The sequence below is a fragment of the Sciurus vulgaris genome (genome assembly GCF_902686455.1).
Source record: "Sciurus vulgaris genome assembly, chromosome: 7".
Lineage (NCBI taxonomy): Eukaryota > Metazoa > Chordata > Mammalia > Rodentia > Sciuridae > Sciurus > Sciurus vulgaris.
Window position 1 is genome coordinate 124020011 of NC_136467.1, and position 22584 is coordinate 124042594.

Sequence of the window (22584 nt, forward strand, 5' to 3'; positions counted from 1 at the left end):
TATACAGTCCCTCCTTCCTCCATGCTTGCCCCCCTCCTACCCCCCATTATGTGTCATCATCCACTTATCAGTGAGATCATTCATCTTTTGGATTTTTGAGATTGGCTTATCTCACTTAACATGATATTCTCCAATTTCATCCATTTGCCTGCAAATGCCATAATTTTATTATTCTTTATAGCTGAGTAATATTCCATTGTGTGTGTGTGTGTGTGTGTGTGTGTGTGTGTGTGTGTATATCTCACAGTTTCTTTATCCACTCATCAATTGAAGGGCATCTTGGTTGGTTCCACAGTCTGGCTATTGTGAATTGAGCAGCTACGAACATTGATGTGGCTGTATCTCTGTAGTATGCTGATTTTAAGTCCTTTGGGTATAGGCCGAGGAGTGGGATAGCTGGGTCAAATGGTAGGTCCATTCCAAGTTTTCTAAGGAATTTCCACACTGCTTTCCAGAGTGGCTGCACTAATTTGCAGCCCCACCAGCAATGTATGAGTGTACCTTTCTCCCCACATCCTCGCCAACACCTATTGTTGCTTGTGTTCTTGATAATCGCCATTCTAATTGGGGTGAGATGGAATCTTAGTGTAGTTTTGATTTGCATTTCTCTTATTACTAGAGATGTTGAACATATTTTCATATAAGATGTGGAATTTCTAACCTTCAGAACCTATTGTGGCCTTATTTAGAAATAGGGTTTTTGTAGATGATGGAGTTAAGATAGGGTCACATGGTGGGTCCAAATCCAAATGACTGATATAAAAAACAATACTTTGGACACAGAGACAGGCACGCACAGGGAGAAAGAGATGATGAAGGAAGAGACTGGAGTGATGCTTCTAGAATCTAAGAACATCAAGGATTTCCCACAAAACACCAAAAGCCAGGAACGTGGCCTGGAACAGATTCTCCCTCGCAGCCCTCAGAAGGAACCAACCCTACTGACACTCTGATTTCCAAATTTTAGCCTCCAGAACTGTGAGACAATAACTTTGTTATTTTAAGATTTCAAGTCAAGTGAAAGGAGAGAGAGAGAGGAGAAGAAGAAGAGAAGGAGGAGGAGGAGGAAAAGGAGAAGAAAGGAAAGAAAAGACACATAAGCTGTAAGCAGTGAGCTGGAGCTGTATGTTCCTTAAGGTTTGATGTTACTGTTTTTTTTCTTTTTTTTAACCAGGGATTGGACCCAGGGGTGCTTAACTACTAAGCCACATACCCAGCCTTTTTTGGTTTTTAAATTGAGACAGGGTCTTGCTAAGTTGCTGAGGCTGGCTTTGATCTTGGAATCCTTTGCTTCAGCCTCCTGAGCTGCAGGGATTACAGGCGTGCCCTACCACGACTGGCACCATGTTACTCACTTGTAAGATCATCTGGGCATTTTTTGAACAACTTTTTCTGTTTCCTCAATATTTATTAGTGTAATTGAGTTTTGTACTTATTCTTGTGTTGATTCCTGTAGAGTAAATGTTTTTCTGGGAATTTATCTCTCTCACCAAAGTTTTCAAATTTATTAGCATATACTTATTCAAAATACCCTTTATTATGTTTATATCTGTTGTACTTACATCTATTCCCACTTTTCTATTCTTTATTTTTATTCATTTTCTCCCCTTTATTCAGTCTTGTTTTAACTTTGACTATTTTAGAAACATATTTAAGAAGTATCTTTGTTTTTCTTTTTTGTACCTGGGACAGAACCCAGGGGTGCTTAACCACTGAGTCACATCCCCAGACCTTTTTATTTTTTATTTTGAGACAGAGTCACCCTAGGATGCTTTTGGTCTTGGTAAGTTGCTGCAACTGGTTGTGATTCTCCTACCTCAGCCTCCTGAGCCTCTGGGATTATAGGTGTGCACCACCACACCTGGCTACAACTTTGTTTTGTGACTCTTCACTACCTAGTTTTTGTTCTCTATTTCATTACTTTCTATTTTTGTTTTATAATTTTTTTCTTACTTCTTTAGGTTTGTTCGACTGCTATTTTCCCCCTAGATTTTTGAAGAGAATTCTTAGGCCATTTATTTTTAACTGTTCTTGTTCTAATAAATATATTGAAAGTCATAAAATTCTTCCAAATTACTATGGTATCTGTATTCCAAAACATGGAATAGGTAACATTTTTACTACCTGACTCCAAATGAGTTCATTTCCTTCATGACTGACTTTTAAATCAATGTTATTTATCAATATTCTGTTAGATAAGAGAATTTTAGGTATCCTTTTGTTAACCAAGTTCTAATTTTATTTCAGAACATAGATAGTTTCTAAAATACTGAGACTGAAATTTATTGGAGTTTTCTTTATAGCATAATGAATATTCTATTTCAGTAAATGTCCTGTTTGACTTAAGAAGTTATATACTTGGGATTTTTGGGTGACTTTTAAAAATAAATCATGCGAAATCTTGTACTGGTTTTATTTCCTTCTTTTCTTTCCCTACCCTGTGGCTCAGAGCCAACCATATTTTACCCATTAGTAGCCAGCTGGTACTTATGTATCTTGTTAAACTGGCTTTCTGGGGAATAGAACAAGAAGCTCTGACTTGTAGCATTGCTGATTTCTATAGTATAAACACTTCCATCATGGTCAATATCAAATTACCAACGATTAACAACTGTCTTGCAAAATTCTTGTATATTTTACAATCTGTTCTTGGAAGCCAATATAAGCCAGCTCCATACCACTTTAATAAGTATTAATGTATACACACATATCTATCTAGTTTTAGCCTTTAGCTTCATTTATTTTCTTAACCTTGTTTTCCCTTTGCCCTGATTTGTTCTTTTGAAAAAATCATGTCTGGCTGGGTGTGGTGGTGCATGCCTGTAATTCCAGGGGCTCAGGAGGCTGAGGCAGGAAGATTGAGAGTTCAAAACCAGCCTCAGCAACTGGGTGAGGTCCTCAACAAGTCAGCAAAACCCTATCTCTGAAAAAAAAAAAAAAAAAAATCACCGAAAAGGTCGGGGATATGGCTCATTGGTTAAGTACCCCTTGGTTCAATCCTAGGTAAAAAAAAAAAAAAAAAAAAAAAGTCTGTCTCTGTAAACTGTTATAAACTCTTTTGGGATTGAAGGGTAGGGGTATAAAGGCAATTATTTGGCTAATAAAAAAATTAAACTTTCTAATTTTAACAGGTTTCAATCTTGGATCAGTTCTCAAAGTCTTGCTGTGCCGCTTAGGGTGCATCATGTGGGTATGTCCCAGGCATGTGTAGCTGAAGGGTAACTGAGCACTCTTGAGGGTGCAGACCTGGAATGGGGAATCCCCATCTGCACTGCTGTTATTCTGGAGATTCCCCTACACTCTCCTGCCCACAGGGGCCCCTTTTCCTCAGTTCCTGTAGTCATTGTGTTTGTTTTGGAAACTTAGCATTTGTGCTATGCTACAGAGCACCTCTGTACCCTGGGAAGGACTTCAGGGCAAAGCTGGGGAGGAAAAGCCTTGGGACATGGCCTTTGAGTTCTGACTCTTCACAACTCACCTGCTCTTGTTTTACTTTCCCTCAAGGACTTGCTTTTTGTATCCTGTCCAGAGTTTCTAGTTATAATCACCAAGAGAGAAAGGCTCTTAAACTATTATTTTTAAGATTCAAAATACATTAAATAGCATGGCTAGAAACAAGTGGAGGCTTTTGTGATTTTGGATTTTCCCCACACTCCCAAGTGTTTGTGTTTGTCTCAGAGTACTTTGAATTTGCAGGTTTAGCCTGAGATCCTACTTGTATTTCTGTTGAATGTGCCTTTTAAGGGATCACTTATTAGCAAAATGGTGTTGGATGCTGGAGTTACAAACTACCTAAGAAATCACTCAATACTTTCTTGTACAGAGGAGAAAAGCAGGGCTCTCTGAAGCGGAATAAGTTGCCCTGTCACTCAGGAAGTACATGACAAAGATAGCACCAGAACTCAGCTGTGTTTAACAGTTACTCAAACATCTGTAACAAATTCCCAAGTGTCAACGGAGAAACTTGATGGGTTGATTTTTGCACCCTCATCTCTTAAGCCTTGGAATGAGTTTTTTTTAAGTGTGTTTGTGTGTGTGTGTATTAGGAATTGAACCCAGGGCTTTGTACATGCAAAGCATGTGCTCAGCCACTGAACTAACCCAGCAGTCCTATGAGATTTAAAAAAATTATCTATAATATTTAAAAATCACTTAGTATATGATGACCTATCATGTATAGGGTTCCTCCTATTTCGGGTGTTCTCCTGTCTCTCTTCTCTGGGAAAGATCTTTCAGATCTGAGCAAGAATAAGAAGGATATGCTGACATCTTAGAGGGAAGAAGCCCCCTCCCCTAATATTCGCCTCTCTGGCACCTGTTCCCATTGACCACACCAGCTTCTGGTCCTGTAGAGTTTACTACAAACAAGGAAGGAAAGTCAGACGAAGATTCACTCATCATAGAATTTTGGCAGTTCATTCCCCAAGATTACTCGATGGTCCACACCAGCAGCTGTGATCGTGACCAGGTAGATGACACCTCCACTGGAGCCATCCCGGTTCATGGCCAGAGTGATAGCTGCAGAGGGTTTCAAGTTAGAGAGAGGAGGAGAGAATGGCTTAGCTTCAAAAATCTTTTCCTTCCCCTCCTGTCCACCATATGCCAACTTCCACTTTCACCTCAAAATCCACCTTCCACCAAAAAGAAGCCTTCATATATAGTAGCCACTCGGGGCCATGGTATAAATGCACCCACTGATCAGTTTCAGACTATCAGCAGATTAACAAGCAGTTCCAAACCCTTGGATATTTAGTGGTCAGCTGTCATGTGTTGACCTGAGCCAGCCCAGCACATCACTGATTCTTATGATGACCACATATCCTAGCTTGTTTTTTTCCGAACAGTTCTGATTTATCCCTATTGTCCTCAAACCCTATCCAGTCTAACATTTGTCAATTTCACTTTCAAAGTTTCCCAGTTTGGATATTAAATTAAGTGGTCATCCAGGTTCCTGTTCCTCCTAACCTACTTCCTTCCCATGTGTAGCCTCCCACCCCCAGGTTATCTCCCACTTGGTTAGTTACCGTCTGTGGTGAAGCGCCTGCACTCCTCAGGGGACATGCCTGGTTTATATGCTGCATCCACATAACCGTAGATGTAAGTGCTGCCAGAGCCGCCGATGGCAAAGGGCTGTCGAGTCAGCATTCCTCCAAGGGTTCCATATACCTGGGGGGTGGGAGGAACCCTCAGGTTAGACTACAAAATCATAGAGCTGCTCCTTCCCCTTGAGTCAAGCAGGTTGTCTCTGCACCCTGCAGGGAAGCCCCTGTTTTTCATATCCCCAACTGTTGAGGCTGTCGTGTGCTTTTAGAGGCAGTGTTTGGAACTCATTGCTGGAATGACTTATGACCGCCATCTCCTGTGTAAGGAAGTGGGAACCCCTACGGAAGGGAGTGCCTTGGGAGGGGCTCACCTGGCCCCCTTCACGTTGGTCCCAGCCAGCTACCATGAGATGAGCCGACAAGTCTTCCCGATATTTGTAGGTGATATTCCTTATCACGTTTGCAGCAGCCAGAACAAGTGGAGGTTCTTCCAGTTCCAACCTGAAGGAATGGTAGGAGTAAGGGTTAATAAAGTTTTCTTAAGTCCCACCCTCCTACGCCATTACTGTCATCCCTGCCAAGTGACACTTGAACCTACAGTTGCAATAGTTCAAACTCCAGCTTCTCTCCCTCATGTACAGGAGAACTAGAGTGCCACACCACCAATTGGTAAGAGACTCAATTGTTCACCCTCTTTCACTCTACTCCACCCACCCACCTCGAAATGGTACATGTCTCTTTTGGCTGCAAGGGCCCTGCCCTTATGGGGAAAAGCAGATAAGCTTCACCTCAGTCCCAGGGACTTTGATTTCTTATGTGGTGACTGCCTGATATTATGGTGGGCCCCACATCATCTTCTTCTTCCTGATGAGTTTTGTTAGGATAGTGATTTATAGTTTTCAAACTGCTTTCACATTTATCATTTGATCCTCAAAACAGCCATCAGGGAAGGCAGGGTAGGTACTACTTATTCCACTTTACAGATGTGGAAACTGTTCAAAGCTAACACAAACAAGCTGAAACAATGTTCCTGGAACAAGCTACTTCAGGAGTTTGCTTCTGGGGTCAGGAGCCCTGGGCTCCATACCCATGGAGCTCCAGCTGGTAGGCGGCCATGTCTGCCACGGCTTGGGCATCAGCAGCTGAACCAGAGAGGGCACAGTAGATGCGTTCGTGTAGAGGGGACAGCTTGTCAAACACTCGATTGACCACCGCCTCTCTGTTGGGAAACAGTCAATGGTCATCAGTGTTAGAGTTGCAGGAATTTTTGAGGCTAATCATCCATTGTTTCTCAGGGTTATTTGACAAGAGAATAGCCTGAAATTTAATGATTGGATTAAACAGCTAACGAAAATAAAATAACGTCAGATAAAGTCATCACTCTATTAATCAAAATTAGACCTCTTTTCAGGCTTAGATTTTATAACAAAACAAAAGTACGGAGTTAAGAAAAATGTGCCTCATGAATTTTTCTTTGCTATTAATCATCTTGGAGGAGTTCTGTTCTGTAAAACATAATGTAAGTAATAGCGATTAAATCCTATATACTCATTTTGTTTGTAGAAAACTGACTAAGAGGGGAGAAGAGACACAATGAAATGAAAATGAGAAAATGAGAAGTGAGATACTTGCTGTGTGAAGCCATCTTTTTTATCCTTAAACACAGATAGAAGAAGAACTCCTCAAAAACCTACCACAGGTACCACCTTCAGACCCTTGTCCTTTACGCCTACCCCTGTACATGACAAGGACAGGATATTTAAGCACTCCAGATCCTCCTCCATGGATTCAGCACCCATGCATCTACCCAAAGTTATATTATCAGGTCAGCTTCATTTCCCAAAAGCTCCAATCTATCAGATTTTTTTTCACAAATGGGTAAGAAAAGTGTGTATCTGAGGCCATTAGCTTCCTTCCAAAGGTGTACACCTTAGTTGTACTCACCCTGCAGACACCCGGGAATCAGAACCCACCACGACACCCCCATCAAACTCCACTGCCATGATGGTTGTCTGCAGAGACACAGAGTATAAAATGTCAGGGCAGGAAGAGGCCTGATCCCTCTGATCCCTCATGCTACAGAAGAGGAAACATTCCCAGAGAGGGGAGGTGACTGGCTCAAGGTCACACAGTATTTCAGGCCAGAGTGGACTCCCAGCACAGGATCTTTTCCTTACATCTTTCTTCTTTCTCTACTGTTTCATTCAGCTGCAGGAAAATGTCACAGCCTGACTGTGAGACAGTACAAAAAGGATTGTATCTCTAAGCCCCAACTTCTGTAAGTGGAATTCTGACCACTCTAAAGAGAGATGGAGATGAGGTTCCTAAAGGGAGAAGTGATCCTACTGAGGGGAAGGTTGGAGGGAGTCACTTCCATGTGCTGGTGCAGAAGCTCTCAAGTGAATAGCTTCCACTACCTTGGGCCTGTTGTAGGTGCAGATGTGGTACAGACACGATAGTGCAAGCTACTGTGATGTTGGTAAACAAGGTTAGCTCTTTTTTTGGCCCCAAATCCTCTACCTTCACTCTTACTTAATCAGAAGTGAGCTCTTTAAATTTACCAGACAATGGAAAACATCAAGGAGGTCAGTGGTTGGCATGGTCAGGAGTCAAAGTAGGAGGAAAGAAGAAAGAACACATAGAAGGATTAAAATAAAAGTTTACACAAGGAATTTCTGGTCAAGATGTAATCAAGGTCTTTGTAGCGAGGGGAAGAGTCTGTACCAGGAGAGTTCTGATCTCTGTTCAGATCTCTTGACTGGAAAGTTTGAGCTGAATTTCCAAGTCAAGGAAAGGATTAAGGAAGACTGAAGGAGGATAAAGAAACACTTTTCCTGCTCCTGTTGAGTTGGAAGGAGTCTTAAAGATTCTCTGTTCAGTTGAGGAAACTGAGTCATAGAGAAGAAATGACTTAGCCAAGGTCACACAGAATTAATAGCAGACCTGGGAACAAAACCCAGGTCTAACTCCTATCCCTCGGTTGGACTTCTACTTTGTGCTTTCCACTGCTCATCTGGCAGGGAGAGAAGATATTCCAATTTATAATGGTTTCACTGCGACCTTTCTCCACACTCCACACCTTACTCTGGCCTTCAGAGAGCCTACCTTGAGTGCACTTTCTGACATACTGACTTACCATGAATAAAGGGCCAGAGAACAGGGATACTACATCCCAGAGGTCATTTCTTTATAACAAAACCACCCGAGGCCAAAAGTGGTGGACTGTAGTGAGAGAGCAGAAACCAGCCAGCCTTGGGGCTTTCATATGCTCCAGGCACCCAGTATAGGCAAAGTCCCCAGCAGGCATGAGGGAGGGCAGAAAGGGAGCACAGCAGCACCTTGGCCATGCAGGAGCCTTCCTGGGTCTGGCAGGGAAAGAGCAGCACTGACTCACATATAAGGACCCCTTATATGTGATAGTGCTTGGGCTGCGAGTTACCCAGGGACAAGTTTATCAAAGTTCTGTGTTATGAATTGGTCCTTCTCCATTAATGTTCACATTTCTTTCTTCCAAGTGCTGTCCTACTTCATTCAGGGCACCACTTCCTTATCTCTTTGCAGTCTCCAAGCCCCTCTCTTGATTTAACTCACCCCCACTGTCCACACCAGAGTGAAAGCGAAAGCGCTTCAGGGCAGCTTCCCCTTGACGCTTCCAGTTGAGAGCCAAAGCACTCCCTTTCCCTTCAGGGTCGTGTGCTCCGTCCCTTCACAGACCCCTGAACATTTCCTTTAATAGGGACACACTATGTTCATTGCGGAGTGCAAGCACTTGCTTCTCCACGCTATCTCCCTAGACTTGTTAGTCTCCGTATTCAGTGCCCAGTTCTTTCAGGGTCCCCCAGTCTCTCCACCTCCTCCACTCCTCTGCCAACCCTCAGACCCCGACTCATTACCCCAGTGTGGACTTCTCCGGTCCGGGATAAGTCCCCGGTAGGTGCTCCAACCCGCAGCATCCCAGCCAAACGTCGCGCTCCTTGCTGACTGGGGCACTGGTTTCCAATCAGCGACAGCGCGCTGCGAGCAGCTTGCAGCCCCGCCCCCTCACTACTCCCGCCAGGGGGAGCCTGTGAGGCTTCGCGCGCTGTCCTAACCTATGCTGAGCAGATCTGCCCGGAGACAGGTGACGAAAAGGTCCCGCCAGCCAGCTGGGATGAGAAAATTTGAGCTTGTGGATCGGGAGGAGGCCGGGGGAAGAGGTAAGGGGGTGTGTGATGGAGACAATGGGGACACCAGGGCTGCTAGTCTGACCATCAGTTCTGATTTCATTGACCACTTTCCAAATAGTTTGGGCGGGTAACTTTTAGAAGTGGGCGGGTCTATGAGCAGAGGCCGGTTTCGATTTTCCTTTCCCCTAATCAGCCACACTTCTAGTAAGCGCTACCAGCATCAGCCGGTTCCTGGGACTTTCCTAGAGCGCCGCCCTGGCCCGCGGCTATTCCCTCCCCGTCCGCTGGGCCGGTCGTCCACAGGGTCGTGGATTCGAACAGCCTCAGAGACTGCCGTCCAGTCGCGGAAGCGGAGATTCCCACACCGGGACCAGGGACAGCTCCTGCGAGGCAATGGCCTGTCCAAAGTCGTCCGCCCCATGCGGGTTCTTCCGCTTCTCCCGAGCTTCCCTGGCGTGGCTGGGGGTATCACTGCTGCTTTCTGCCGACTGTGTGCTGCTCCGGACTGCACTGCCCAGAATATTCTCCCGGCTGGTGCCCTCCTCTCTACTGCTGCTCCGGGCCTGGGTGGTGGGCCTGAGCCGCTGGATTATACTGTGGTTGGGGGTCCGCGGAGTCCTCAAGGCAACGATTGGCTGCAAGGGCGAAAGCACAAGGGTTCACGGATGGCTGGCAGTTTTGGAGCCACTGACGGCGGCTCTCGGTTTGGCCTTGCCCGGACTTGCCTTGCTTCGAGAGCTGGGCTCGTGGGGAGCCCCCAGGGATGTTGACAGCACCAGACTATTGCACTGGGGAAGTCGCCTGGATGCGTTCGTCCTCAGCTATGTAGCCGCACTGCCTGCGGCCGCACTGTGGCACAAGCTCCGGAGCCTCTGGGAGACCAGTAGTCATGCGGGTTTCTGGGTCACGGTGCATCGGCTTCGAGGCTGCCTGGGCTCAGAGGTGCGACGCCTGCCTTTGATCCTGGTCCTACTGATCCTCTCCTGTCTTGGTAAGGAAAACGCAGGGCTAAAGGGGAGGACACAGGGAGCTTGGTAGGAATCCAGGTTGGTGGTCAGAGAAGAAGAGCAGTGTGGGTTCTGGGAAATGTGGATGGGTGGATGACTACCTAGCTCAGGTCCTGCAGGAACCATTCCAGAGTAGTGGAAGGAGCACTGAACTGGGTGGGAATCAGGAGTCCTGGACTTCAGGGCTGGCTTGGGTCACTGTGGGCAAGTCCTTTCTCTGAGGCAGAACACCTCATTTCTAACAGGAGGGTATTTTACTGCACCATCTCTATCCTTTTTAATTAAACCTACCAAAGGGTCAGGTGGGGCAACCACAGGGTTGTGAGTTCAGTTCACATTCAGGGTTGGGCTGTGAACTTAAGTCTTTTTTTTCTGCAGCTGCCCTGCAGGGTAATGTCAAGCCTGGAGAGGGGCGGGGAGGAGACAGTTTGAGGAGAAATGACCTGCTCAAACTTAAAGTTTGTTACTGACCCATCTCTCTTCTCTCCCCAGGGGAGATGGCCATTCCATTCTTCACAGGCCGCCTCACAGACTGGATTCTACAAGATAAGACGGCTGCTACTTTAACCCGAAACATAGCTCTCATGTCTATTCTCACCATTGCCAGGTCTAGGAGTTGGGGGTTGGACACTGGGGAGACCATCCAAAGGGCACTCCTACAGGGTTATCTTTTCTTCATTCCCTAAACATACCCTGACCCTTCTTCTCCCCCATCTCTCTCTAGTGCTGTGCTGGAGTTCCTGGGCGATGCGATCTATAACAGCACTATGGGGCGTGTACACAGTCACTTGCGGGGAGAGGTGTTTCAGGCTGTCCTGCGCCAGGAGACAGAGTTTTTCCAGCAGAACCAAACAGGTTTCTCACAAAACTCATTATACACTCATATACTGTATATTTCCATATATACTCTTTTACTTTTAACCTTGACCAATTTCCCCTGCCTTTCGTAAACACACAACATTCTTATTTCTTATCCTTGTACCTCAGAAGCAAAATATTGTCCTTTTTACCTTAAGAAAAATCTCATGTTTTAATCCAGAATTCTACATGAATCTGTTCCCATGTGTTCTAGATAGAAACTACAGAATTTCAAACCTGGGAATATTGAGATCATGAAGTCCAACTGCCTCAGGAGGTCTAGACCATAAGTGCTAAAGCCTGTACAGTCACATATGGTCAGAGACAAACTTGGGGTTAGACCTCAGCATCTTGATTCCCAGTGCAGTGTTCATGATGGACTCCTGGACTGCTTCCTAGCAGCACCTTCCTTCCTCCAGGTCTGCTGCGTAACCAGTTTGAGCTCTTTCTGTCAGCATGGGATAATACAAAGCTTTAAGGAACAGAAAGCTTTTATAGAAATATGAATTCACATGCAAACCAACTTTCTTAGAGTTGAAATGAAGATCTTTGGTTAGGCTTTTCCTCTCCAAGTTTCATTTTTCCTTCATTGAGGTTCTCACACCTCCCCAGACCCCTCAGCTTATTTGCCCAGCCTTCTTAGAACCCCATGTTGATACCCCGACCTTGGCACCCTGGCTCTTTGTTAGTTCTTCTTATCACTCTGTGAACTGGTCTTATTCCTTCCACTCTCTTCTCACCAACCCTCGCAGGTGACATCACATCTCGAGTAACAGATGACACATCCACCGTGTGTGAGTCTCTGAGTGACGAGCTGAACACACTGATGTGGTACCTGGTGCGAGGACTGTGTCTCTTGGGGCTCATGCTCTGGGGGTCACTGCCCCTCACCCTGGTCACCCTAGCTACCCTGCCTCTGCTTTTTCTTCTGCCTGAGAAGCTGGGAAAATGGTGGCAGGTATGTCCAGGGATTTGGCTCAACCTACACAGAGCATCATCCCCAGACTGGGAAGATTCACTTCCCCTTAGATTGCTTTCAGCATGGCTCTCTTGGTACCCTCACTGATTCTCCATCTTCATGGAACTCCCTGTCCCTGCAGTTCCTATAGTCCATGTTCACAGATTGCTCATCATTGATCTCCGTATTTGTTTCTAACTTCTGTCCACAATCTCTCCTTAAGAATATGATCCTCAAAAAAAAAAATAAAAAATAAAAAAAATAAAAATATGATCCTCAAACCATTTTGAGCAATTTTCCTCTTCCATGCATGTCTTTAGTGTCCAGTGGTATAGTTGTGCCCTTTTGTCTTCTCTCCTGTTTCTCTTTCTCTTCCTGTCTTTAATTTTTAAGTAGGTAACTCAGGTAATAGTGTCTGTTATGGTTTGCTAACTATACATGACATCTCTTGTCCATGTCTTCCCAGTCACTGGAAGTACAGGTGCGGGAATCTCTGGCAGAGGCCAGCCAGGTGGCCATCGAGGCCCTGTCAGCTATGCCTACGGTCCGGAGTTTTGCCAATGAGGAGGGCGAGGCCCAGAAGTTTAGGCAGAAGCTGAAGGAAATGAAGACGCTCAACCAGAAGGAGGCCCTGGCCTATGCAGTCAACCTCTGCACCACTGATGTGAGCACCTGGAGATGAGTTCCTACTCCCTTGCCCTTTTCCTGATCTTCCTTCCATTCTTCCCCCACCAGGAAATGGTTGGTTCAGAGTTTTCATTGTAGCAAACTGAGGCTCAATTACTCGACTCCTTGTCCCTAACTCCCTCCTTCTTTTAGGGTTGCTAAGTAGCTTCCTTCCACTGTGGTACACAAAGTTCACCTTGTGGATTGGAGAGATGTCATGTCTTCCAGTCCTAGGGCCTTCCTTTGCCTCTCAGTAAAAGCTGAGGGAGTCATAAATGTCTGCACCTGGGCCCGCTTCATACTGGTGCTGTGCTGATGTGCTAGTGAGAGCCAGGGGAATGCCAGGAGCCAGGGATCATGGACGTATGTGACGTAAAGAGAGCTACACCAGCAATCCCAAGTTCCTCGCTTGGTGCTACCATTTTCTAGCTCTGTGAGTGCAGGCAAGTAACTTACCTTCTCTGAGACTGTTTCCTCATTTAGAAAAATGGAAATGATGGAGCCTCCTTTACCGGGACTCTTGATACTAATATTAGCTGATAGCATATTCATGAAAGTCTTTTTTTTGGGAAGAGTAAAATGCTCCCCAAACAAGTTGATAATGGTGATGTGATGAAGATAAGGAGGACTCCTGGGATCTGTATTTGAGTCAGACTCCATGGGGTCTCTGTGGTTCATTCTTCCTTTTTACCTATGGAGCCTGCTACTGTATATTGAGAAAAAGGGATCTTATCTCTCCTTATGCTAACTACTCTGGTACTTTGTGTCCCTTCCATAATTATTCTTTTTAAATCTCTGTGGTCTCTCCATAGATCTCAGGACTGCTGCTGAAGGTGGGAATCCTATACATTGGTGGGCAGATGGTGACAACAGGGGCTGTAAGCAGTGGGAACCTCATTGCATTTGTTCTCTACCAGATCCAGTTTACCTTTGCTGTCAAGGTGAGGTCCCTCCAGTGTCACTCCCCACCCCATCACCACCTGTGTTGCCTTCCTTCCACTCTTTACCCTTCTCACATCACCTAATGCTGGCAAGCAGGTTAGGACTCCCCACTCCCCCTCTCACATTCTTATCTCTCTGAAGGTGCTGCTTTCCAGCTATCCCCGGGTACAGAAGGCTATAGGCTCCTCAGAGAAAATATTTGAGTATTTGGACCGGACCCCTTGCTGCCCACCCAGTGGTCTATTGACTTCCTCAAACACAGTGAGCCGTGTCCAGTTCCAAGATGTCTCCTTTGCCTACCCTAATGATCCACACGTCTCAGTGCTACAGGTACAGCTTCTGAATTTCTTTATTCCAGCCACCCCACCTTAACTGTCATCCTGAATTTTTTTTATGCATCTAGCCTGCTTAACATCAATCCCAATCCTTTTTAAGACTTAAAAGGAATTGATAAGGCTGAGCATGGTGGCACTTTTGCCTATTATCCTAGTGGCTCAGGAGGCTGAGATAAGAGGATCACAATTTCAAAGCCAGCCTGAGCAACTTAGCGAGGCCTGAAGCAACTTAGTGAGACCCTGTATCAAAAAAAAAAAAAAAAAAAAAAAAAAAAAAAAGAAATGACTGGGGCTCAGTGGTTGAGTGCCCTTGGGTTCAATCCCTGGTACCAAAATAAATAAGTAAAAAATAAACAGGCATTGATAAGCATATCTGTTTCATAAATCTCCCCCAAACCCAAGGACAAGTTTGGACTTCCAAGGAGAATGGGAAAAGAGGTTTTAAAGAGAAGACTGTCATGTTCCAAGGACTTGCTCACCAAAATATGTGTCCCTGGTCTTCTTTCTTTTCATGTGTGATTCAGAATTGATTTTTTCCCTACTTCCTGGTGGTATCTGATATCACGTGTGTGGCATAGTGATGCTTATTCTTTACCTTCTTCTTTGTCTCATCTTCTATCTCTCCTCCTTGGGAAGAGGTATCATCCCAGAAGTCTGTGCATGTGGGAGAGTAAGAGTTCCTATATGTCCTCATTTTTCTCCTTTCTTCCCAGGGGTGAGACATCATGCTAAGTAACAAGACAATGACAGTCTTAAGTTAGAGTCCTTGTGTAGAGTGCTTCTTATTGTGATTCTCTGGCCTGCAGGGGCTGACATTCACCCTACATCCTGGTAAGGTGACAGCGCTAGTGGGACCCAATGGGTCAGGGAAGAGCACTGTGGCTGCCCTGCTGCAGAATCTGTACCAGCCCACCATGGGCCAGCTGCTGCTGGATGGGAAGCCCCTTCCCCAATATGAACATCGCTACCTGCACAGACTGGTGAGCAAGAAGGGGACATGGGGTAGAAGGGGAGCACCAAGTTAAAAGAGCACTTTCACTGAGCTGAAAGGAAGGTTAGGGATGACAGGAGACCTTGGGTGGGTATGGAGTGTGGTCAGGAGAGGAATGTAATTTTATGATATGCTGTCAATCGTGAGTATCCTATCTCTAGATAGTTTTACCCTATGTTACGTGTTCTGTGATTCTTTATCATATCTCATCTCAGGTGGCTGCAGTGGGACAAGAACCACAGCTGTTTGGAAGAAGTCTTCAAGAAAATATTGCCTATGGTCTGATCGAGAAGCCAACTATGGAGGAGATAAAAACTGCTGCAATACAGTCTGGAGCCCATAGTTTCATTTCTGGGCTCCCTCAGGGCTATGATACAGGTACCCATTCATCTTGCCACCTGGATACTTCTACCCTTTTGAAGCCCCAGTAGTCTTATCTTTATTATTCCATTCCTCCTGCCCCATGGGCATCAATTTGAAGTTGTAAGATCTTGTTCCTGTGGCGGTTTCATCCTCATATCCTCAGAATCTCCCTTATCCAGTTGTATCCATCAGTGTGTGTGTGTGTGTGTGTTTGCACAAGTGAACACATGGGTCTTTCTACCTCTCATCTGGGCTCTTGTCTCTGCAGAGGTAGGTGAGGCTGGGAGCCAGCTGTCAGGAGGTCAGCGACAGGCTGTGGCCTTGGCTCGAGCATTGATCCGGAAGCCACGTGTACTCATCCTAGATGATGCCACCAGTGCCCTGGATGCAAACAGCCAGTTACGGGTGAGAGCATATTCTTAATTCCTAGATCCCACCAAGCTTACTTCCTTTATTCATCTTACATTAGTTACACGAACATCATAATCATCCAAACTTGGAATTCTCAGTTCCCATTAGTTTTTCCCCCAAGACATTCTGACCAGTTAAGAGAGACCATCTCTGAATCCATAAAGCCAAATATAAATAAAACCTATTATAATAATAATGTTAAGCTTGTACTTATGTGCTAGACTTGCTACTAAGTCCTTTACATGTACTGTGTCATAAAATTATTCATCATGAGTCCTTGTGAGCTGGACATTATTGCCCTTGTCTATAGACAAAATAGAGGCTAAGCAAGGTTGATTAACCTGCTCAAGGTCTTAGAGCTGTTGAGTAGCAGAGCCTGGACCCAAATTCAGGTCTGACTTGAACACTCATGCTCTCTATTACTAAGTCATATTTGCTCAAAATCTAAAAAAAAAAAAAAAATCTGTCATGGTGGGGCATGCTAGTAATCTTAGCGGTTCAGGAGGCTGAAGCAGGGGGATCACAAGTTTAAAGCTAAACTCTTAGTGAGGCCCTGATTAACTTAGTGAGACCCTGTCTCAAAAAATAAAAAGGGCTAGGGATGTGGCTCAGTGATTAAGCACCCCTTAGTTCAGTCCCTAGTACCAAAAATAAATAAAGTAAAATAAATAAAATAAAATAAGTAAAATAATAAAATAAAACAAATAGGTAGAGAGGAGATTTAGTTTCACCATAATATTTCTACTTTTATCACACTTGTGCCAACTCATGTGAGGTTTGGCAGAGAAGCACTCAAAACAGGAATCTTCAGTGTTCTTGGGGTTGGCAGATCAGGCAGTGACCCTGTGAGGTCTGTTCCAGCCCTGGAAACAGAAGGCTCTTGGTCTGGGAGTGAGGGGTCCCACCCTGACAGGGTTTGTATCTTTCCTCAGGTGCAGCAACTCCTGTATAAAAGTCCAGAGCGTAGCTCTCGCTCTGTGCTTCTTATCACTCAGAATCTCAGCTTGGTGGAGCAGGCCGACCACATCCTCTTTCTGAAAGGAGGCACCATCTGTGAGGAGGGAACCCACCAGCAGCTCATGGAGAATAGGGGATGCTACTGGAACATGGTGCAGGCTCCTGCAGGTGCTCCAGAATGAAAGACTTCTCTACCTGCACATTACCTTTCCCTCCATTTTCTTCTGTTCTCTGTGGTGAACTTGGGAGCAAAGGTCCTGCAAGCTACAGAGTGGGCAGCTGCTGCTAGTAAGAGTTACATGTTAAAACGTAACCTCCTGGGTAATTCTTGAAATTCATCATGAGTGTTACTTCTTCTCCAAGTTCTTCTTGATAATGAAGACTTCCTGGAAGACAAACAGAATGTATAAGACCTTAGTGTAAACCCTCAGTGGGTTCAGAGTTACTTTTGATGCTTTGGTCTGAATAGCACTCTAAAAATGAGATGAAATATTCAGAATGTACAGAAAGGGGAGACCTGTAACCTTTAATATGGCCAAAGGCATATGCTGGCCCTAAACACTCTGTGGGTTCTTGATAATTTAAAATAAAGTTGGTGCTTTGTACTGTGATTTCTCCTGTTTCTGGCAGCAAAGAGTTCACCACCTTTTACAGTGTACTTTTCCTCAGGCCTTCCGTTAGCATTCTTAATGTTTTACAACCCTAGGCGCACCATCCCTCCCATAAACTTTCCATTTCCAGTGGTTACCCCTCTATTTCCCGTCCTTGGTCTGCTCTGAAGGATGAGCAAGACCCTGAGGCAGTCCTTCCCAGGACACTAGCAGCTGCAGCTCAGAACTGGGTGTTCCAGAACTGGAACACCCAGCAAGAGCGCGATGGAGGAATCGGAAGCGCCCAAGCAGGGGCTAGCAGTGCTTCACAGTGCGCCATCTGGTTCACTTAGATTCTTTCTGAAAGGCTCACCCCGTTCGCGAGTGGCACCTGCCGCCGGGGAAATCTCAGAGTAATGGGCGGGCTTGTCTAGTAAATCTCTTCCATTTAGGGAGCGCCAGGGGTGTGACGTTAACAGTTGCTGGGCAGATGAGGCCAACACAGGTTGCAAGAAGAGGCGGGGATTCAATCAGCGGCACTTACTGCAGTCAGAAGCCAGGGGAGGGGAGGTGGGCAGAAAGGTATTTTCTTGTGGGTGGCCTTAGGTTAGGAGACCGTTGAACTGGGAGGGGCCCAACAAGGGACCACGTGGAAAGAGATTCAGAGACTGCCCCCTCTCCTTGGTTCCCCGTTTCCCGGTACATTGCGGGTACATTCTTTTCCTGTTGCCCCAGAACGGGTCCTCAAGACGAAGTGCCCCCACCGCCCCCACCATCTACTTCTACTCTTCCCTGATTTCTATAGAATGATGCTAATATGAACACTGTCCCCCACACTCACACGCCCCTGAATGAAACTGCCTCCTGCCCCTTGCGGACTTCCACCTTTCTGATCTAGGCTGACTTTAGGTGACACGACCCTACCCCACTCCTTCGCTGTTTCCTGGGATGCCGTGCCTGTCGGTGCCTCTCACTGTAACCCACACCCAGGGCGTCCGAAGGCGCGCTCTCTCCATCCTTCTGACAGACCCGTCGTTCGTCGACCTCTGTGAAGACGGAGAAGAGACGCCCCCAGTATGGTACTCCTGGTTCCGACATGCACTGGCATTTCTCGGAAAGGGCAGGGGGATGAGGAGGGAAAAGGAAAAAAAAAATAAAGCAACTCTGGTTCCCTCCCCTTGGTGCTACGGCTTTCGCTTTCACTTCCTCCTCCGAGAGTCGACGGATCTCCGGGTGTTAAGCGATCATGGCGCTACTGGATGTGTGCGGTGCCCCCAGAGGGCAGCGGCCCGACTGGGCTGTCTCGGTCGCGGGAAGTAGGCATCGCTCGGACCCGGGACACTACAGTTTCTCTATGAGATTTCCGGAGCTCGCCCTCCCCCGGGGAATGCAGGTGAGGGTGGCAGGTAACCCTTAGGGATGGGAGAGAAGAGCGCGGAGGAAAGAGGGTCTGTCTTGAGGCTGCCTTGCTAGAGGCGGGGAAACGCCTGGGGCGGGGGTCGGTGGTGATCCTTCAGTGAAGAAGAGCAACATCCAGGGCCCGCCCAGGGAGGAGTCTACAGGAGCATGGGTACCTGAGGGTTAGCAAGTGCAGATGAAGACAAAGAGAGAGGAGTTTGGGACACCCTTTCCACGCAAGACAGCTTTCCTCCACCTTCTCCACCACACACAAACCATGAAGCCATATTCATGAGGCCATCATATGGTATAGGGGCTGTACAGTGTCTCGGAAGACCTGTGAACTTTGGGGCTAGTCTGGCCTCAGCAACTCCCTGTGTTTCCTAGAACAAGTCATTTGGTCTAGGTTTCAAGCCCCTCTTCTGTAAAACGAGAATATGTTAATAAAACATGTTTTTTGAAGGTCGAATGACCTATCACGGGTGACAAGTCCCTTAAAATCATCCTTAAACATTTTCAGTTATGGTAACATCTGTTTTCTTTCATTTCTGTTGTACTGGAAAGTGGAAACGTTTGCTGCCATGTGCCTCTTTTCCTTCTCCCCAGTCATTTCATTCTATAATTGGTTCCTAACTATTATGTATATTGGTGGTTCGAGAATTCTTATTTTCATAATCTCTAAAATCTTTTTCCTTGGAGTCTCCCATTACAGAAGTGTTCATTGCCCCTTTCTCGGTCTCTTCTCTCTCATAGCCCAATGAATTCTTGCAGTCCCTGAGTAAGGATGGAGAAAGAAATGTCCAGATTGAGATGGCCCATGGCACAACCACACTGGCCTTCAAGTTCCAGCATGGAGTTATTGTAGCAGTGGATTCTCGGGCCTCGGCTGGGAGTTACATTGGTGAGTGTGCAGGCTTCCGTAGGCAGAATCGGAAGAGCTGGACCCTTCTGTCAGCAGGAGCCCAATGTTTGCACCAAAGCCAATGCAGATATTGATCTAAGGTAATAAGAAGAATTGTGGGATCATTCTGCCTGTCTCAAAACTCTGTCTTCTTTCAGCCACTTTACGGGTGAACAAGGTGATTGAGATTAACCCCTACCTACTTGGCACTATGTCTGGCTGTGCTGCAGACTGTCAGTACTGGGAGCGTCTGTTGGCCAAGGAGTGCAGGTGCGTGAGGCCTCACATCTCCCTTTCTCAGTCTAAAGGTTGATTCCTGGATATTCCAGATCACCACTCCTCTCCCTTGTCCCCTGTGGTCTATATGAATGCTAACAGAATATTTCCCAAACAATCTTTGGGTAGTAAAAGCCTTCCCCCAAATCCCTGTCTACACTCCTGCCTATAAGCCAAATACTCTCTCAATTATTCAGTATGGACACCTGTGGTGGTATAGTATCATTTACTAGGTTTAAAAAATGTGTTTTAGATACTTTACATTCCACATTTTCCCCTGATCCTTAGAGCCTACAAAATAATTCCTTCCAAGTGCTTAGCTTTTAATCATTTCCTGATTCATCAGGTGGGAGAAAGCTAAACTTCTGCCAGTTCTAAGTCCCCCTCCACCTCCTGCCCTCATTCAGGCTGTACTACCTGCGGAATGGGGAGCGGATCTCAGTGTCAGCAGCCTCCAAACTGCTCTCCAACATGATGTGTCAGTACCGGGGCATGGGCCTCTCCATGGGCAGTATGATCTGTGGCTGGGACAAGAAGGTGGGTACTCTTCGTTCCCCATGATCCCCCACCACAGATGAGCAAGCTCTTCCACTTTGTACCCTCCCACTTCTACTCCTACAAGATACACAGCATATAGAATGTTTGCTTCTAGAACTGTTTCAGTGTGTGCACAGGTTATTTCTTGGTCCAGATGCAGACCCTTGCATGTATTTCATAAGCCCATCCCTTTTGCTAAAATAGCTGAATCCCAGTTTTGTTTTTCCTTTTATTTCTAAAGTGATTTTTACCAAAGTGCCATCCTAATTCAAATGTTCTTAAGGTAATTTTCATTCTTTTGAACACTTTTTATGACTCACCGTTGAGCCTCTATGTTACCAGCAATTCCCTTTCAAATTTAATTCAGAACCTTCTTTCACCTTTCAGGGTCCAGGACTTTACTATGTGGATGAAAATGGGACTCGGCTCTCGGGACATATGTTCTCCACCGGTAGTGGGAACAGTTATGCCTACGGGGTTATGGACAGTGGTTATCGGCCCAATCTTACTACTGAAGAAGCCTATGACCTTGGTCGCAGGGCTATTGTTCATGCCACTCACAGAGACTGCTATTCTGGAGGCGTTGTCAATAGTAAGAGACCGATATTTGCACCATCACACCTGGGGGTTGGGATTTAATATTAGGAGACTTTGGGGGAGGCAGAGTGGCAGGGAGGAGGTTTTCAGAGTAAGAAGTGCCCTGAAGTTCCAGTAATAAGGGTTTTGAGCAGGTGTGTACGTGTGTGTCTGTGTGTGCACATGTGTTCTTGTTGCCTTCAACATAAAACTGTGAACTGGGACTTGTTGAAGTGAAGGGTGACTCCATGCTCTTCTCTCGTTTGTCCACAGTGTACCATATGAAGGAAGATGGTTGGGTGAAAGTGGAAAGTACAGATGTCAGTGACCTGCTGCACCAGTACCGGGATGCCAATCAGTAACAGTGGAGACTGGACAAGCCTCCTCCGGGATAGCCTGATAGACTCAGGGACCTGGGTCACCTTAAGTCCCAGGAGAAGGAGGGGCCTGACCAGAGTCAGAGATAAAGAACCTGCTCAGCAACCAATGGGGAGGGTTGGGCCCAGTTTACCCTTTTTAGTGTTCTCCATTTCAATGAGCCTCCCTCCCGGGTGCCCCCTAAGCAAAATAAAGTAAAAAACGGTTATATAATCCTCTGTGTTGTGGCTGAGAGGAGTGTGGGCCGTGTTTGTATGTGGTAGGGTTGGGGTGCAGGGGAGGAAATTGAGATACTTTTCTTGAGAAGGGACTTAGACTTTTACCTAAGAAATGAGGTCTCATCAAATATTTCTTCTCTCTAGGACCTCAGGAGGTCTGATGATGTTCTCTTTGGACAATTATTTGTGATTTCATTTAGCTCAGGGTCCTTTCTAAAGAGACACCTGGGGACTCTTGTGTGGTCTGTTAACTTTCTGGGTCACTGGGGAAAGGGCACGTAGAACAACTGACTTTTGACTGTAGAATGGAATGAAAAAGTTTCCGCTTCACGTGTATGGTAATTGTAAATACCACTTACCCTAAGCAATACCTTGGAGATATTGGATTTTGAACGTAAAGATGGGCGTCAGGATTCAATTTCATGCCCTATCACATTTGACTGGAAGTTGACAGGATCATTACTGAAGAGGAAGAAGAGATAAACAGGACTCCCTGAAGTGGTAATATGAGAAAAAAGTAAAAGACCCAGGTTAGAAAAAACAAAACAAGACAGACACCATGAGATCCATGCAGGAGCTACAGGAAGAAGCATGGACCACACCACCGTCAAAAGAGAGGTAGTTAAAGGAGCCGCTTGAGAGTTGGAAGCAGCTGGGAAAGACCCTTAAAATCCCAGAACGGATAAGTTCAGAGACATTTTAGTAATCCCCTACTTCAACACCTTCCTGCAACTATTTCAAACTTCAAATGTTATAACAATAACTTTTCAAAAGGGTAGTTTGGAATCCAAGTGATCATTCCTTTGGGGATTGTATGTATGTATTTTTCAAGTTTAAGAGGTAGTTTCAACCCTTAGTGATTCTTTTCTGAAGTGAACCAATTTGCAGTTTCTATATGTCAGGCAGAACCTGCAGAAACCTAATCGCCTTTTAAATTTTTTTAAATATTTATTTATTTATCAATCACTGGGGACTGAACCCAGGGCACTTTAGGACTGAGGTACATCCCCAGCC

At 45.7% G+C, this 22584-nt stretch overlaps 3 protein-coding genes across 4 annotated transcripts; 2 read left to right on the plus strand and 1 right to left on the minus strand.

Annotated features, from left to right (window-relative positions):
• Window positions 1–4314: 4314 nt before the first annotated feature.
• PSMB9 (proteasome 20S subunit beta 9) lies at window positions 4315–9094 on the minus strand. 2 transcript variants are annotated; one of them, XM_079147870.1, is made up of 6 exons: window positions 8936–9094; window positions 6987–7054; window positions 6130–6261; window positions 5414–5543; window positions 5025–5166; window positions 4315–4518 (listed from the first exon to the last, which is right to left on the minus strand). In XM_079147870.1, the coding sequence occupies exons 1-6, from the start codon at window positions 8993–8995 to the stop codon at window positions 4391–4393; spliced, it is 660 nt and encodes a 219-aa protein (XP_079003996.1). In that variant the 5' UTR covers window positions 8996–9094; the 3' UTR covers window positions 4315–4390. The 2 variants fall into 2 exon arrangements, with proteins under 2 accessions (XP_079003996.1, XP_079003997.1); XM_079147871.1 differs by lacking the exon at window positions 6987–7054 and having other exon boundaries at window positions 8936–9077.
• Window positions 9095–9310: 216 nt separating this feature from the next.
• On the plus strand, window positions 9311–17307 carry TAP1 (transporter 1, ATP binding cassette subfamily B member). The gene is made up of 11 exons (XM_079147825.1): window positions 9311–10199; window positions 10708–10822; window positions 10940–11070; window positions 11826–12031; window positions 12498–12695; window positions 13510–13638; window positions 13781–13969; window positions 14781–14954; window positions 15181–15343; window positions 15597–15733; window positions 16672–17307. Exons 1-11 carry the CDS (start codon window positions 9602–9604, stop codon window positions 16876–16878), a joined length of 2247 nt encoding a protein of 748 aa, XP_079003951.1. The 5' UTR covers window positions 9311–9601; the 3' UTR covers window positions 16879–17307.
• A 1168-nt stretch (window positions 17308–18475) lies between these two features.
• On the plus strand, window positions 18476–21575 carry PSMB8 (proteasome 20S subunit beta 8). Its single transcript, XM_079147850.1, has 6 exons — window positions 18476–18679; window positions 19438–19585; window positions 19744–19855; window positions 20269–20398; window positions 20786–20990; window positions 21248–21575. The coding sequence occupies exons 1-6, from the start codon at window positions 18533–18535 to the stop codon at window positions 21334–21336; spliced, it is 831 nt and encodes a 276-aa protein (XP_079003976.1). The 5' UTR covers window positions 18476–18532; the 3' UTR covers window positions 21337–21575.
• Window positions 21576–22584: the final 1009 nt, after the last annotated feature.